We start from the raw sequence: 17851 nt of genomic DNA on the forward strand, positions 1-17851 counted from the left end.
CTTAATCCAAGATTAATTGGTTAATCTCTTCATGACAATCAGAAAATGTTATTTCTACTTCCTTACATCTGGGAGTTTTCTTCTGTCATAAATTCTGCAGAGACATTTAAAAAGAATGAGACAATTAAAAATTCACAGGTTTTAATGGTGCTGTGAATGCTAGCTAGAATCTCTAACAAGATTACCTTCTCAAGATGAAATAACAGTAAGGTGGCTTGTGAAGAATTGGAGATCAGAGAATTCTCTGGCTAAATTACCATAATCGCATAAACCATATTTATTCAGACTCTAACAATACTTTCCTTTTTCTTGAAGCTATTTCCCTACAACATTTCCTAATTAAAAACCCAGAACATTTCTTTCCACTATCTCTCCCATGAGAAGAATATAATATAGATCATAGTAATATAGATCGATTTCTATAGCGCATTTCCATGTAAATGCTCTAATACACTTAAGCTCCAGGGTACGAACTCTTTATGTTGTGTCTACCTGCTCGATAAGTAGGCAAGCTTTCTAACACATAATCACTGTAACAAGGAAAGCCCATTACAGCATGAGCCAATTCCATCAACCTTCTCTTGAGAGAGAAATTTTGTAATGCCTTCTTCGCAACAATTTTTGTTCACCTTGCAAATTGATCCCTGCCACCCACAGCAAATTCATAGTTATTTAGAGGATTGATAAATATTGTGTAGAGAGGAACTCTTCTGTGCTCCTCAACACGACAGCAAAACAGTCTGAGAAAAAGAATTATTTTGTTAATTGAATAATAATAATAATAATAATAATAATCACCATCATCATCATCATCATAAATTACAGTTTAAATAGTGCTCATGGCCAGCCTCTTAGCATTTAACAATGTTTTGCAGGGGACTTACAGACTGCTTGCAGCAGTTTACAATTTTCTTTGTGAGGACTAATTTTAACAGATGCCCCTAATTTCAGTAAACAGGCCAGACCACAACACCAGGAGCTATATTCCCTATTCTTTGCGATAAGTGTGTGGGTTCTTTAATGTCCCCTGCTAACCAATACAGAGAAGATGCAAGAGGAGGGGCCTACGGTTTTTGGTCCTTCTCCGAGAAGACTTAAAAAATGCCTAACCATTTGCAGATATCATAGCAAAGGCAGCGCATTCTCCTCAGTTATTTTAAAACCCTGATTGTTGGTCTGGCCTGGGGCTCGAACCCTTGACCTCCTGCACAGCAGTCTGGTGCTCTACCACTTGAGTTAATCAGACAAACATTCTCAACTCAGGGTACAAAACTGAACTTAATTCATATAATTATATAAACTTAAATGTCTCACTTTTGAGCTTTGTCTTCTCGGAGATCAGCATGGAATACAACTCCATCCTCTCCGCATGTCAGAAATTCACATGGTGATCCTGGCTCTATGCAAAGCTGAAATTTAAAAAAGATAAGAATGCTTAAGGATGTGTGAAAGGAAATCTTGGTAATAACATGAAGTAATTCATCATACCAAGTTTACATAACTGCCTTTCACAATATTACCAATATCAATTGTGAGACAAAAGGAGGGGGAGATAATACAATCTGCAATTTCGTTTTTAAAATGCTCCTCCCAATGCTTCATAATTGATTGATCATCTTTCTTCCACTCAAAACATATCAAGTACCATATTCACTTTGCCTGCCCACCTCCACTTTGCACCTGTATAAGCTCTCATTGGTTCATTAGAGCACATTTTTACACAAAGAAAGAAATGAAAATTGGTAGAAAAATTTCAGTACCTTGTGCGCTGCTCCTTTGTGCTGTGCAATACATTTGGTATTCTTGCAAACAGCACTTGAGGAGTTGAGGAAACCAACACGTACCTAAATTCAATGAGTAAAATGACCTGCAGATACTGTTTTGACTGAACCCATGCACTAAAATTCTTATGTTAATGCAGATATATCTTACTCACTCTACTTAACAGATAAAAACAACTAATAATGAGCCCAAAAAATCAAAAAAGAAAAAAAAGGGAGGGACATCTGCATACTGCCATTGTTGACTCTCTTGACAGACAAGCACGCAACATAATAAAATGAATGATCTGTGGGAACAAAAGTTACCTAGTGTGTTGACTAAACCACTCTGCTATTTCTAATGAGAGATACCAATCTATCCCTGGTAGATTCAACAAGTTATTGTCTAATATTCTTTTCAATGCTGCTTAAGAAGGAAAAAATGTGATAGGATTTTGGTAGACACCTTTCTTTAAATAGTCATAGAATTTTGTTGGCTCACAGCTGTTGAATTTTAAAAAATAAAGTGTTTATTTGTGATAAAACTGTTTCTCATTAACATAGATTTCCAAGGTAAATTGTTACACAAGATCTTACTGAAATAGCAATTGCTATTTCAACCCACACTGGTTATTTAATAGCTTTGCCACACAAACTTGTTACAAGGAACAAGTTAAATGGACATACCATTAGTACTGAGTCAACTGGAAAACTACACTGGCCAGTTTGCGTCCTGATCTCACGCGTAATGTAAAAGTTCCATCCCAAGGTTTTATAGGTAGCCACAGAGACCAGCACTCGGTTTTAGTGGGAAAAAATTTATTGAAAATATTCCATAACAACAAAATTAACAAAACAAGCATGCAGAAATACTGCTCAGCTGAGTTAATTACATTTGATAAACGGACATTGGATTAATCAGTTGGGTTGTCTTAACGCTGAAGAGCAAATACTGTTTTCATTTACCTTCCCGTCTCTTGCACAGCTCACTACTGTACTATCGCCAGTGTATGGCATAAACTTGGCCTGAAAGAGAAAATAACGAAACAGAAAGTACTGAAGTGAAAGCCTAACATAAGTATGATAACATATTTTCCAAGCTTGAGGTAAACAAGCCCTAAGAACTATATTTCCTTCTTAAGTTGTTCAATTTATCTCGGTGCGCAATTCGTAGCTGATTGTACCTGAAAGACATTGCTCGAGTGTCCACTTTGGTAAGCTATCTTTTTCTTGCCTTTAGCCCAATCCCATATGACGATTTCTAAGTCATCACTTCCAGAAGCTAAAAGGTCTCCGGACATGTTGAAATGTAATGTATTCACACATCCATCATGGTGATCAAGTTTGTCGTGCAGCGTAAGTCTTTTCACAAGTCCACAAGAACCTGAAGTGTCCCTGGAAAAATTCCTTGGAGAAAGGATTCCAAGCTGACGAGACTGTAAGCTGGGAACAAGACAATGATAAGCGTTCTTAGCCATTTCAGAGACAATCTTGCTTTAAAAATGGTGCAGTCTGAAGAATTGTAGTCCGTAGTTCCTCTCACGTATGTGACGCAGAAACCATCAAGGTGAGCCTTCTTTTTGGGATTTTGCCTCTTCAGAATCGATCATGAGTGGTTCAAAGTTTAAAAAATTACTCAGTCCACAAATATAAACATCTTCGAAATTCACTTTCTTTGAACTCTGCGTGCAAAAAAACCAAAACAAGAGGAATGGAGTGACCTTAGGTCATACGAGCACTTTACGGAGATCTTCGGAGAAACCGAACTTGTAACGAATGATATGCTGTTCGTCGATTGCTGTTCGTAGGCGTCCGTCACCTCAAAATGGAGGAAGCTACTGGAAAGGAAGAAGAGCTGCAGAAATTTCTGGGAAAAGTCGATGAGATCGGTAATGAGAGCTTCTTGCACGTGTTTGATTTTCACTCAACAGAATAAGTGATTGCAAGGCATTGATTGCACTTCTATATTTCCAGTATCTGCCGTTTAAAATTTGCCAATCTTGAGCACATTAGCTGTAAACATTAGTACATGATCTGCTGCCTAGTGCAACATAAACGTATCATCATTTTATTTTCCAAACCATATCTCTTGTAATTCTGTGTACAATGTGAACAAAAATCTGTATTTTGTCTTGATATGGTAAATGGCTACCTGATCTTGGTCTGAAGGCATGTTTTGACCATTGTTAGAGTGCTTAGTGGTATTATAAGCTGAAATGTATGGACTGAGTATAACAGTTAATAATACGAATGTTACTGTTCACGTCTGAGTTCATAATAATATGTCTTGCTTGTTATCACATACTGACGACAGACTAAATGATCACTGATTTATCAAGCATCTACTTGATTGTATGTGTTAACTTGTTTCATGTAACAGTAGCAAAGTAATGCATGTGTGGGAAACATTATAGGTTTGGAGAACAATCCAATTATGATGTACATACATACATACAAACTATTTATTCCAGAAGCTGTACTATATATACAATTAAAAATTAAAACAAAGATGCATCTAGAAAAGGAAGTTAGGGGGTTATCCCTATGTGAAAACTACCCTAAAAAAAAGAAAAAGTACAATAAATCCAAGTATATTTTAGTACAATTTGAGCGTAGATTTAAAATGTTAACACTGGCTCTTGGATTATGGTTTGTTAATTCCTCCAATCTGTTAAATCACAATGAAAAGTTTCCTTGGTAGCATGAAGTTTGTAATTTTTTTCTTTTCAGACTCCATCATGAAAGATTTAACATGTGGTGACCTTGAAAGGCAAAACAAAGCTCTATCAGCTGCAGATGAGTTTTTAAAGCGACACAGGGCTGAAAATGATGATGATTCTGATGATGAATGTAAACAAGTCAAAACAAAGGCTGAGAGAACAGTCATTTCAAAAACTGAAGAAAGAAGACTTCTAGATCCATCAACTGCCCTTGGTGAAATGGTAGGATTAATTGGCTAAGTTAAGTTACCTTGGGATAGTTTAGATTATTTTGTAATTTGTGTTTCTATCAACATCCTGTTGTGAAGTCTATGCTCAAAAATTATGCCCAACATAACAGTTTTATGATTAGTATTTCCTGTATAGAATTAATTAAATTCTTGATCCAGATTGTTTAAATTTTTTATTATCTATGTATGTTGTCTTACTCAATATTATTATTTTTTGAAAAATTATTAATATTGTTTTTTACTTTTTCTTAGAGAGATGCAGGAGAAGTTTGTGCAGGTAAGTTCTTCTTTATTGTAACATTTGATATGTATTTTATCAAATGAATAATAACATCATCATCATTATTATTATTATTATTATTACTATTATTAGTTGTATTGATCGTTAATATTTTGTGTGATAATGACTGATTCATAACATACTTCATAACATCATTTATGATATGTTTGTGTCCCAAAGTGTCACTCAAGTATGTGACCCCTCTCCCCCACCTCCCCTCCCACCCCTCTCATGCGTATGGTGGGAAATTTTTTCTCAAAATGTAAAAGGGATTATACATGTGTAGCTTTGGTATAATTAGGTACAGTGTTGGGTGGTTCAAAATCCAAAGTCTTGATGTTTTATGCTTAGCATTTTCTATACAGTTGAGCTCTTGGAGAGATGAGATTCACTGATTAAGCTTTAAATTTAGTCTTCATGTATCAGAGTTCAGTTTCACTCTCAAACTTTAAATTCCACTTTTCAGCACAACAAAAAACAGTAATCAGACCAGTGTGAGTAAAATTAAGTCTTTGCAGTGCTTCACAAAGTCCTGAATATGTATCTTTACAGAGAAGTTCATGAAAGCAGTTGAGGAAGATGCTAAGGAGAGGGCAAAGATAAAGAAGAGGTCTGAAGCAGAAGCTGAAAAGCTCAAAGGAAAAGGAAATGCTGCTTTTAAGGAAGGAAATTATTCAGAAGCTATAAGTAACTACTCAATGGCAATCAGTCAAAGTGGTTCCAATCCAGTACTTTACACCAACAGAGCACAGGTGAACCAGTCACTACATAACAGTGATTTACTGTTCTCTTCATTGATTCGAAAGTGTAATGATAATAATTTTTTCAGAAATGGTGATTGTTGTTGTTGTTTTAAAATTGTTTTGACAACCACCCTTAAATTCACTCTCCCTGAACAGTAACCCCAATCCTATAAGTGACAGATCTGAATTAGTTTTGCTGATTTCTACATGTTCCTATAAGATTTTTGACATACTGTTTCATGGTCTTTGTAACTCTCAGGCATATATCAAACTGAATGACTTTGATTCTGCAATCCAAGACTGCAATCTTGCTTTAAAGGTAAGTTTGATTTTAAAATAATAGACTGTTAGTAATAATTATTAATATGATAATTATCATGATCAATCTTGCTCTACCATTGTATTGATTAAGTGCTAAATAAGAATTTCTCTCTACAATATCAATACAACATCAAGCAGTCAAGTGATGAGAATAAAGAAAAAATAATATCAATTAGATTATTAGTTGATTCAGTACCTAATTATCCTAATTGTGTTTAACATTATAAGAATTGTAGAGCAGAGGGCAAGAAGAATTACTTTAGGTAATAATATGAATTAGTATAATTTCAGAGCTGAGCAAAGAGTTTCCAGCAATCTGATTGGTCAAGCGGTTCCTTATATGACGCTATATAAATCGCTCCGCGCGGTTTATATAAAATGTTAAACTAAAATGTTAATAAATGTTACTAAAATGTTATGATTTTAGAAATTTCTCTGTTGTTCAGCTCTGAAATTATACTAAAACAATTATTCGCCTCAGGTTCGGTGAATATTGTCGAATAATCCCCTCGGCTTCGTCTTGGGGATTATTCGACAATGTTCACCTCGTCTTCGGCGAATAATTGTTAAATATTGGGAGTGATACTTAGGGTAAAGGTTGAAAATGAGAACAGAAGGAAAGTCACGTGTTAGCTAAAATTTACAGTTTGGAATAACTAATGAGTTATTTTTATTACATTTTAAGATTGATCCCAAGTGGGTGAAAGCCTTTGTTCACAAAGCCAGAGCACTACAAGCTCAAGGAAAATTTGATGAGGTACAATTTGATTTTGCAAACATATCTGTGATCATTTTATGATTTTAATAACCAGTATTTTGTACAGTTAACTGATAGTTCACATTTCTTTATCATAGGCAATCTCAGTTCTGAAGGATGCTGTTAAAGTGGCACCAAAGCAAGAAAAAGTGTTGAAATGTATTCAGTACTTAATTTGACTGATTACAGTTATTTAGTAAATTTTCCTTAGTGACAGACCTTGTGTTGAATTACTTGATTTGTGAAAATGTTGTTTTCAATTATTAAATGGGTAATTAACCTTTAAATTTAACAATTTTATTACATACAGCTTACATAAGTGAGGCTGAGTCAGCAAAAAAAAGACTTCAGGATGAAAAAGAGGTCAGTCTTATAATTCATTGTCAAACTTCAACATCTGTACTGTAACAGAAAATCTAAATGGATGTCTTCTTTGTTCCATACCAGATGCTATAGATTGACCCGCTGAATTTTAAAATTATTTTATGTCAATCATGCGGTGTGGTTCAAATCACTTTTATCTGTTTTTTTTTCCTTATTTCAAACTGATTATAATGTAATCCCATAATCTCCTGCATGAAGCAAAGTATAATTCTTAACCACAGATGAAGGTGAATAAATCACTACAGATAACCATTTGTATATGTATTGATGGTAGGCTGCCGGTATTGCTGGACAGGAGGGTGGGGAATCGATGAGAGATTCTATAAACAGACTTCAGAAAAACAGCCTGGCCACATCACAATATACTGAGGCAACAAGGAAACTTCTCCCACTTCTTGATAGCAGTATGTCAGGTTTTTTGTTTTGGAATGTTTATTATTTATAACAACCCTTACTGTAATGGAGTTGAATTCTGTAAATGATTTACATGGTTTTTCTCTGGCCCATTAGTTATTTTTGGATTCATTGTTAAATCAATTATTTTCTTTATCTGTGATAAAATTGTACCCTCTGCAAGTTTTAAGAGTTCCCATCATTCAAAGTTCTGCAAAGCTGAATTGATTCTTGATTGAGATACAATGAATATATGAAGTTCATATATTTTGAACTGCGGTATTAGATACGTATGATGCACGATCCTCGCAGTAGATAGCGCTATTTATGCAATAGCGAAAATCAGACCTGAAAAAAAATCAGGCCTGTATGGGACTGTACAGACCGTACAGGCCTGATTTTCTTTTTTTTTTTTTTTTTTTTTTTTTTTTTTCAGGTCTGATTTTCGCTATTGGATAAATAGCGCTATCTACTGCGAGGATCGTGCATCATACGTATCTAATACCGCAGTTCAAAATATATGAACTTCATATATTCATTGTATCTCATTTATCACTTTCACGGGTTTATTACGAATCAACTTAACGGCCTGCTCCCAGTTGGCTTGTTAGCTCAATTGGTAGAGCGCTGTACTAGTATCGCAGAGGTCAGTGGTTCGAGTCCCGTACAGGCCTAATTTTTTTCAGGTCTGATTTTCGCTATTGCATAAATAGCGCTATCTACTGCGAGGATCGTGCATCATATGATTCTTGATTATAAGTTGTTGCTTCCAGGCATTTATGATAAGTTCTGAAATCTGCAATGAGTTTCTATTTTGTTTCTCTACTGTATGGTTGACCTTGAAGGTGCAAACAGAACATTGTTCAGATGTTATGGAGGTTTTCAGATCATAGACTGCAATAATACTTTTAAAAAGTAAGTGCTATCTCAAGGAAGAGAAACTAATTATTTTAAAAGCACAATTGTTACTTAATAGTACAAGACTCATTTTAAAAAGCCTTGAATCATATCATTGGAGGTTATTTAAAAACAACGGTTACCTCTGGTGATATAATATAAAATCCAAGTTAATTATGGGTAATTCCACAGTATTTTGGACATTAAGCTTTAAGGAATAAAATTGACTAAAAGGACTATTAAGCTCTATTTCTGTACTGGTTAAATGCCAAATTTGTATGAGGGTAATTCCACAGTATTTTGGACATAAAGCTTTAAGAAATAAAATTGACTAAAAGGACTATTAAGCTCTATTTCTGTACTGGTTAAATGCCAAATTTGTAAATATTTAAATGAACTGTGTGCCTCGTAAGTGATGGAGACTGCTTATCGAGGTCTTGCAGACCTATACATACTTGCAATTTATACTTCACACTTTTTATCCTGCCTTTGCTCATGTAAATACTTGTGTTTAATTTTCAGGTACTGGGAAGGAGCAGCTGTCTGTATAATGTTGGAAGATATAGACTTGATTTGTGAAATTTTAAGAATTCTTATGGAGGCATGTACTGATAATGGTAAGGCTATTACAGTTCTTTTGATGATGGTGAAAAAACCTACATGAACTTGCTGCCAGTTGGACTTACAAGTATAGAATTATTTAACCCAAAATGTCTAATCACTTTCTCTTCCCTTTATAAGCTGATGGTCAGAAATATGTCCCTTTCTTATTTCAGATCACAACGTAGAAGAGTTCCTCAAAAAGGATCACACTCCATCATTCAATCGTTTTCTGCGAGATCCGACATCTCCTGTCATTAAAACCGCTGCCACATCATTTCTTCACCAGCTGTCCCAAACTGAAAAAGGAAGAGTTGGTCTCACTACTTGTAAACATATCAAGTGGTAAGGTGATCTTTTTTTTCTCAAGCAGATGGTTGTTTTTAGTAAAAAGGAACAGTCATTGGATCAAAGCTAAAAACAAACGATGTGTTTCTTTGCAGTGTCACTGAGGCATTATTTTCACTGGTACAGAGGGGAACTAACACAGCTGTTATAGCAATGTCTACAATTAATAACTTGGCCTTGGAACTAGGGTATGATATTTAAGGCTGATCGTTTCTAAAGAAACTGTTTGGCGCTGCGTCGGTGGGGATAACGAAATAATTTGAATATATCAACAAAGTTGAAATGGTAAATTGGCCACCGTTACGGTTATAAAAGCTGACGTTTTGAGCGTTAGCCCTTCGTCGTTTCGCTCCGACGAAGGGCTAACGCTCGAAATGTCAGCTTTTATAACCGTAACGGTGGCCAATTTACCATTTCAACTTTGTGATATATTCAAATTATAATGATATTTAAGAATGCTCCAACAATTTATCTGAACATTTTAAGGCAATAAGTAATCAACAACAATTTAGAAAGTTTCACCGTGCTTAAGTCTGCCAACTTCTGTCTGCTTTTTAGATTCTGTGAAAAAATTAGAGATTTGGTTGACAAAGACTTTCTGAGCATCTCTCAGAAATTTGTGGTAATGTAAAATATTCTTTGCTTTACAATGTTGGTTGAATTTTTTTCCTTGTGGTGTTGATTTAGTATCCATTCCCAAGGTAATAGATTTTCCTCTCACCCCATACTTCCATTTTTTCCCACACAGTTATTTTCATCCTACTTTCATTGATCTTTTTTCTTCTTACAGAGAAAGTTATGTGACGTAAACACAACAGTTTCCCATGAACCAACAGACAGCTGGTCGCTAGTTTCATCTGGTTTGTCAGCTTTAGCCAACATGGCCAAAGACACATTTATCAGAAAAAAGATTGCTGACGAACAAGATTGGTGGGAAACAAGTGTCAAGTTCCTGGTTGGTATCTTTACTGCACTGCCACTAACTTTTTTACAATCCAAATTATGACAAATTCTTTAGTTTTAAGTAATGCCTTTGCTATGGAAGATTGGTTGGCTACCAATTTGTTTTCATTGAGTTAAAGTATTCATGCTTTTTTTGTTTTCAATACAGGATTGCAATATCTTGGGAATAAAGGATCAAAAAGTGAGAAGCTCTATTTATTCTCTTCTGGGTTTGTTGGCAAACATATCTCTGCAATCAAACCAGCATCAAAAGGTATTATTTCAGAAATGCTTCATGTGCCTCTACTTGAAAGAAGAAAAAAAAAATAGAAAATTGTTATCAAACGTTGTGACATCTCTAAGCTACAAAAAACAAGCATCCATCAAATAATTAACAAATAGATTCCCTGCTGCTGTGGGTCTGTTCAGTAATACATCACAGATGATGTCAATATGTGGTAGGAACAAAAAAGTGGCGCAAGAGACCCAGCCAAGTGTGTCACAGGAGACCTAGCCAAGTTTGTGACTGATGCTCTGACCACATTTTGATGGCTTCTGTGATCTATTGCTGTACAGACCCACAGCAAAATGAAATCTATTTGTTTTGTATTATATTATATAAAATAAAGCAAATTATTAAAAACTGGGTCATTGGATAATGCAATTCAAGACTTTTTATTGGCTTAGCCAATATGGTATATGAGCCAATATACCATAATCTAATATCTGGACATTGTAACATCAGGCTCCTTCTTACAAAATAAAGTCGAGAAGATTTGTCTAATATCTTGGGGGCGTTTTTTTGTAACAAAACAATCATATTATTCCACTCGTGTTTGTTGGATATGAGATGATTATAGCCAACTCGGCACTACGCGCCTTGTTGGCTATCTATCATCTCATATCCAATGCGTGCTCGTGGAATAATTGTTAAATATAGTTAATGATGATGTCATCTATGCATCTGCCCTGCAATAGATTATAAGAGCCAATCAAAATGTGCAAGTCCACCTATCATATAATTAATTTTGACTTACCAGGGACTTATCCAACAAAATAAATATTTGTTTTGTTTGTTGGCTTTGCCATGTAGGATGCTGCTCCAAGATTGGTTCCTTCACTCATTGAAATGCTTAACACAGGCTATGATGAAGTTTGTGAGGTATAAGGATAGTTTTTTGTGCATAATAGCATGCTTCTTTCTTGTGTTTCCCACGCGGTATAATTTTTTTGTCTAGGTATGAAAATGTAGATTTCCCTTTGTTGTGGATGATTCTATTACTAACAGACCTGATTTTTGAAACCCGTTTGTGGCACTACTTGCAATCTTAAGTAAATGATTCACTGAATATGTATACAAATTGCTCTTCTTCATCACTTTTTAATTAACCTTCTAGCGCAGTCTTGCTACCCTGAGAAATATCTTAGCCCATTCCAATGAGGCTCTAAATCAAGCCTGCGATCAGAAAATTCACATTCACATCATGCGGATTCTCAAGGTAAGGAGCCCTTTTTTTTTTGCATTTACTTCTGTTTTCAGAGAATGTGACGAACAAGGTAGCCTGCAGTGCAGGCATTCTAGTAAAGTTTGGGCGAAAATTAGACCGTGCAAAAAATGGAGCGAGGCGAAAAAATAGGAGGTGGAGGGAGGGGGAGAGGAGAGAAGGGAATTAATGCCTGCCAGCACTTAATGATGTTTTCAAATATGCCTCCAGACTAATTATGCATTCCGAAATTTGAGCTTCGAGGAAACAATCACAGAACGGCATATTTCCAGCAGAAATAAAGGTTAACACATGTGGAACGATGTCAAATACAAATAATAACATGAGCGTCCCTTCACTCCTCTCCCCCCACCTCCCCTCCCCCACCTCCCCCTCCCCTCCCCCACCTCCCCCTCCCCTCCCCCACCTCCCCCTCCCCTCCCCCACCTCCCCCTCCCCTCCTCCACCTCCCCCCACCTCCTAATTTTTCGCCTCTACTATGTCTGCAGGCTACCACAAGGTTGAGAGATTGCCAATGCATGTTGATGTTAATAAGTTTTTGTTCAATTTAATTCACAGTTGGTCATTCTAAGCAGCCATTTTCAGGTTGGTTGGGGAGCAAACACAAGAGAAACTGTAAAAAAATATTCCATCAAGTCACTGGCACTGTGCACAATGGAGAGAAAAGACGTAAGAGAAGCTGTGCTCAGTGAAAAAGGTACACAGGGAAAGAATGTAGCACTCTGACTTATAATTAAGAGAGTTCAAACCTTGATTAGGGTCTTAGACATTTAACTCTTAAAACATTTTTTGAGGAAATACTGGTGTATGCATGAGATTCTAACAAAGTAGCAACACCCTTGCTTCTCAATAAAGAGTAATTATATTATTCCTAGTTACTGTGTGCTACGGGGACTGGAATTTTGGTGGATTGATAAATAGAATGAAAGTACACACTGGTTTCGATCCATGAGGAAGGCCCTACAGGTACCCATAATATTGAGAAAAAAAAAATTCAAGATACTCCCAAGGCCCTCAAGATTGGAATATTTTAAAGTTGTGTTGCCCTCTGACTGAATACAAGTAAAAGTTTGATTGTCTCCTTTTCCATGCTATCTGTCAGTGTACAGTTGTACAACACAAAGTGTTCTCCTGTTTCAGCTTTGGACTTCTTGGTTCAGTTGCTTCATTCTACAGACGAGACCATCATAGGAAATACAGCACTCTGCATTGGTCACTGTGCTGATATGGGTATGTAATCTAACATACTATCATGATCTCTGCCAAAGCAGTCAATATCAGTATGGATTCTAAATAGAACAGTGCTTGTAAAACCTTAGGCTGGACACTGCTGTGTTCTTGGACATGACACTTAACTTTTACGCTCTGCACAGTAGTGGTCATAAGGTATCAGAGAACTCTCTAATGAAGTTTCAATGTCAGGCTTTGTTTTCAAATTTCAAAACAGCTCATTCAGGTTTTTGGGCAAGATATTATGTTTATTTAAGCTAATAGTGTTCCAAAAGATTGCACCTCTATAGGCAAGGGAATCTTTCATAAACCTAGTATTAAATCTTGGAACTATCAGTGAATCGTCTCCTCTCAAGGAATAGCCAGTGGAACATTTGATGTAAATATCCTTGTATAATAATATTGGGAGAGACTCGTTATGTGCTTTATAGAAAAGTTTAAAAATATCCATCTTGTAGAGTGAAAACAGAGTAGACAAGTGGTTATAATTGAGCATGTTGCATGGTGCCATGTCTTTAGGCAGGTTATAGATAATTCTAGCTGCTTTGCAGTGTAATCATTCTATGGAACATATAACAAATCCAAATTACTGCATGTACCCCAAAATAATTGACCATACTGTATGGATGGCATGATTACTTTAAAATAAAAATCGCGTAGTACCTTTATCGGTATAAATCTAGATCGTTTCAATAAGTCTTTCTTAGCTGCAAAATTCTTTTTGAATTCCAGAACATGTGGTGTCCCTGTGGTGTGCAAGATCACAAAATTTGTAGCAAGGTTTCTACTATCCTTAGCCACCCTCTTAGAGCCTACTTCCCTGAAACCAAGATTACGAGATATAATCTAAGAAATAAATCCCCTGTAATGCCCGCCATTCGCACGAACCGTTTTAAGAATACCTAGTAAAATACCTAATAGAATTGTTTTTAAGTACAATGTAGCTTTGTAAAAGTGTACTTCTTGTACTCGATTTTCGTATTTGTCTCTACGTATATACTTATCTCATTTAGAGAAACACCTTAGCTCATTTACATCCTTTTTTAATGTAACATAAGATATGTAATTTTATCTTTTGAACAATAAAGACACACTATTATTATTATTATTATTATTATTATTATTATTATTATTATTGTAAGCTTGTGCCTGACTGTCAGGCTTACCTTAGCAAGCGTGTTTTCCAGACCCAACTAAGGTTAAAACTTCCTAAGAACGCAGGAGCAATAGGGCCCATCAGATTTCTCAACCTGAGCAGCATCACTTCACTGTTACCAGGGTGAGGTATTAGCTGGTTGTTTAGGCACCAAGTATAAACTTCGTGTAAAGCCCAATTTAACTGTGCAATTGCCAGGTCTGCTGAGTCTCTGATGCAGAAAACTGTCAGGTCATCGGCGAACGTATATAGCGACCCTGATTGAACCATCGATGGCAAGTCATTTGTAAATATGTTAAATAATGTCGGGCCCAATACAGAACCCTGGGGTACACCAATAGTCACCGGCATCAGATCTGAGCTAACCTCGTTTACTACTGTGAACTGTTGCCTTCCATTTAAATAGTTTCTTAACCAGTCCAGTAGTGTACCCATAATGCCAGAGTCTCTTTTGAGCTTCTTTAACAGAGTAGCATGAGGTACACTATCAAAGGCCTTCCTAAAATCACTAAATGCTGTGGCCACAACCTTTCTAGAGTCCAGGGCTCTTCTCCATGTCTCCATCAACCTTGATTGTGAAGTGCCTTAGAGCTTTTGGATAGGGTGCTATATAAATTGTCATTTATTTATATATATATATATATATATATATATAATGTGTGGTAGTTGGAAAAAAACAACTACATATACATCCCTACAGACCTGTTTTGTGGTTTACCAAAAAGTTTAAAAATTGTGAGGATGGACAACTTCTTGACGTCAAAAATATAAAAAATTTTAATAAAAAACATTTTGGTCCAGGACCTTCTTCAGTTATTTACCTATATATATATATATATATTTATTAAAACCTGGATCATTGGATAATGCAATTCAAGACTTTTTATTGGCTTAGCTAATATGGTATATGAGCCAATATACCATAATCTACAAATATGGTAAATGTTCACGTCGGGTTAAAATTAAAAGGGAGCTAAAAAATTTAAGATTTGGTAAGATTTGTCTAATATCTTGGTACTCGCTCTTGTTGGATATGAGATGATTATAGCCTCACGTAGCACCTCATTGGCTATCTATCATCTCATATCCAATGCGTGCTCGTGGAATAATTGTTAAATATATATAAGGTGTATTTACTCATTATGTTAGCTTTCATGAGGTTTAATACTAAATGTGTCAGGTGTATTTACTCATGTTAGCTTGCATGAGGTTTAATACTAAATGTGCCAGATGTTTATCGGTGATGTTTTCTTTTCGCAGAGGGAGTAAGTCAACATTTGGCCAGTGATAATGGTGTGGTGGAAATCCTCCTGAAGCATGCAACAAATGATGAGCTAAGCAAAGATGTCAAACAGAATGCTGCCATTTGTTTAGCAAAACTTGCAACATCAGACAAAAGGTACAAAAGGCAAAGAGTATTTCTTGTATTGTGCATTATGAAATGTTTAGTCATTTTACATTGTGTGGTTGGTTATATCTTACAAATATTCTTTTTTATTTTGCAGGCATCTTGAAAAGCTGAAAGAAATGCACGGACTTGAAATTCTTCACTCTGTTATCCAGAACACGAACCTCAGCTGATATGATAAGGACAGAATCTTAAATTGCTAAAATGATAATAAGCTTTCTTAAGCCTGGTATTTGATCTCCCTTGGAAGGGAAAGAGCAAGGCTTGATTTTGGATACAACAACTGGTTATCAAGCCTACAACAACAACAACAACAACAGCAGCTACAGTGACAGCAATACTTCACTGAAAATAGTGAAGGAATTTTGTACTGTTTGTAAACATATACTTATTCGTCACTCTTTAAGGATATAAGCAGTGAAACCTCAACTGCAGAGACCACAAACTTAGCTTGTTCTGTGGTGGTGGAACTGTGCCCTTTAGATGTCATCAAATAACCTGCTTGCAGTTTTAATCCAGTATGTACTATTTATTTTTAAAAGGTGTGTAATAAACCAAACATATTTAAGTTTGAAGTAGGTGAAAGTTTTAGTGTGATTTAACCATTTCATTGCCTACATTCAAAGATCAATTTTCTGCACTGTCAGCCAAGCATTTCATATCATATCAACAATTTGTTATTAACATTAAACGGTATTTTTAGGTTTACATTTTCTATCTTTTCTTCAGGGCATATTTGTATTACCCATTTGTTATATGCTAATGAGTTTTGACTAAATGCTAATGAGAAAAACAATTAAGAACAGTTGTAAACAGTTGACTCACTTGTGCATGTCCATATATATTGGGTCATACTTGTGAGAAAATTACAGGAATGTTGGAATGTACAGGACTGTTCAAACATATTTTTTTCAGCCTAGAACATCCTGCTAAGCTAAAATGTCATGGATGTACATACATACATGTGGTGCTCTTGAATGTACTTGCCTTTTTTGCTTATTTTTGCAATGGAAATCATTACACTTCATAGCATTGGTTGATTGAATAAATGTTCTTGTCATTTTCATATAACAAACAGTTAATCAGCATATAACAAAATGGTTCACTAGCATATAACAAACAGTTCATTAGCATATAACAAACAGTTAATAAGCATGTAACAAATTGTTCAGTAGCAGATCTTGAATACTTCATTAGCATACAATGAATGATTCATTAGCATATAACAAACACTTCATTGGCATATAATTAGCATATAATGAATGGTTCATTAGCACATAACAATATATACTGAACAGGTTATACAAAATTTACTACATTACCTTTTTATTTCAGTGTTGATGTTGTAAGAAAAAAATAACTGACTGGTTACTCTGAGGGAACAAGAGACAAGGAGTTGTTCTAATAACAGTATGATTTTTACTGAAAAAAAAACATTCATACAATTGCTTTATTTTCAGAAAGTTCATCGTACAAAACAACTGTGAGGAACTGTCAAAATTTGGTCTGTTCTGACTTTCTGTGATGATTTTTTTCATGTCAATTATTAACAAGTAACAACATGATTTCTTGTGCAACCTGGTGTAAATAAGCACCTGTAATTTTTCATAAACTAAAAATTACCCTCACCCTATGGGCTCATGCAATTTTTTTGTCTCTGGAAAATTTACTTGAGCCTATTAACAACAAATTGCACTCAAAATCATGTTATTACCTATACTTATTATCCAACTGAGCTTTGTAGAGTACAAATAACGCGAAAGACGAGTACAAATATCACACAATATTTGTACTCCAGAAATATCTGCAAAATTCAACTGGACTGAAATGACAATTTGGCATTTTGGATGATAAATCTCTTATTAGATGTTTTATGGTGTACTATCGTTGAGTATTTTTACTCTACACAACAAACACCTAAAATAAGATATAATTATTGCAACATTCTGGACAATGTACTGCACATATAGGTACTTGGCATGTCAAACAGTTTGTATAACTTAATATGTATATTCATTGTGGTAAAGTCTATTAAACAGGTATCAACTGCAGTGACCAGACCAAGGAAAATTTAAAGTAAAAGTGAAATACCATGCCCTTACTGGGGGCGTAGCAGTGATACACAAACTGCCAAATGTGCACCCCAAACTGCCAAATGCGCACCCCAAACTGCCAAA

General features: G+C 35.4%; 2 protein-coding genes and 1 long non-coding RNA gene across 9 annotated transcripts in view; 1 reads left to right on the forward strand and 2 right to left on the reverse strand.

The window, feature by feature from the left end:
• The window catches only part of LOC111343631 (DDB1- and CUL4-associated factor 8), a 9706-nt gene extending 6226 nt beyond the window's left edge, over positions 1-3480 (reverse strand). The window contains exons 1-6 of the mRNA XM_088727225.1: positions 2945-3480; positions 2727-2786; positions 1761-1844; positions 1315-1409; positions 630-740; positions 67-94 (exon numbers count right to left, since the gene is read on the reverse strand). Coding sequence (XP_088583351.1) covers positions 67-94; positions 630-740; positions 1315-1409; positions 1761-1844; positions 2727-2786; positions 2945-3238 — 672 coding nt within the window. The 5' untranslated portion in view covers positions 3239-3480. The remainder of the gene's footprint in view (positions 1-66; positions 95-629; positions 741-1314; positions 1410-1760; positions 1845-2726; positions 2787-2944) is intronic.
• Positions 3481-3523: 43 nt separating this feature from the next.
• Positions 3524-17725, forward strand: LOC111343627 (tetratricopeptide repeat protein 12-like). 7 transcript variants are annotated; one of them, XR_015989453.1, is made up of 22 exons: positions 3524-3649; positions 4491-4702; positions 4963-4987; positions 5543-5742; positions 5993-6052; positions 6740-6811; positions 6910-6970; positions 7122-7174; positions 7470-7599; positions 8434-8503; positions 9008-9102; positions 9262-9430; positions 9529-9621; positions 9992-10055; positions 10224-10388; positions 10545-10649; positions 11469-11537; positions 11773-11874; positions 12439-12577; positions 13021-13110; positions 13843-15425; positions 15476-15660. XR_015989453.1 is itself a non-coding variant. In XM_088727219.1 (22 exons), exons 1-22 carry the CDS (start codon positions 3586-3588, stop codon positions 15845-15847), a joined length of 2253 nt encoding a protein of 750 aa, XP_088583345.1. In that variant the 5' UTR covers positions 3524-3585; the 3' UTR covers positions 15848-17725. The 7 variants fall into 7 exon arrangements, 6 of the variants coding, with proteins under 6 accessions (XP_088583345.1, XP_088583344.1, XP_088583348.1 ...); XM_088727219.1 differs by lacking the exon at positions 13843-15425 and adding an exon at positions 15772-17725 and having other exon boundaries at positions 15527-15665; XM_088727218.1 differs by lacking the exon at positions 13843-15425 and having other exon boundaries at positions 15527-17725.
• On the reverse strand, positions 7987-10096 carry LOC148726077 (uncharacterized). The gene is made up of 2 exons (XR_015989455.1): positions 9956-10096; positions 7987-9384 (listed from the first exon to the last, which is right to left on the reverse strand). It is a non-coding gene; the product is annotated as an uncharacterized LOC148726077 (long non-coding RNA).
• Positions 17726-17851: the final 126 nt, after the last annotated feature.

This window comes from Stylophora pistillata, chromosome 7, assembly GCF_964205215.1.
Source record: "Stylophora pistillata chromosome 7, jaStyPist1.2, whole genome shotgun sequence".
NCBI lineage: Eukaryota > Metazoa > Cnidaria > Anthozoa > Scleractinia > Pocilloporidae > Stylophora > Stylophora pistillata.

Excerpts from the sequence above, each read along its gene's own strand:
- LOC111343627 (XM_088727218.1), top strand. The coding sequence starts at position 3,586 with ATGGAGGAAGCTACTGGAAAGGAAGAAGAGCTGCAGAAATTTCTGGGA. Across the intron at positions 5,743-5,992 it reads TTTACACCAACAGAGCACAG|GCATATATCAAACTGAATGA; the intron begins GTGAACCAGTCA and ends TGTAACTCTCAG. Across the intron at positions 7,600-8,433 it reads TCTCCCACTTCTTGATAGCA|GTGCAAACAGAACATTGTTC; the intron begins GTATGTCAGGTT and ends TTGACCTTGAAG.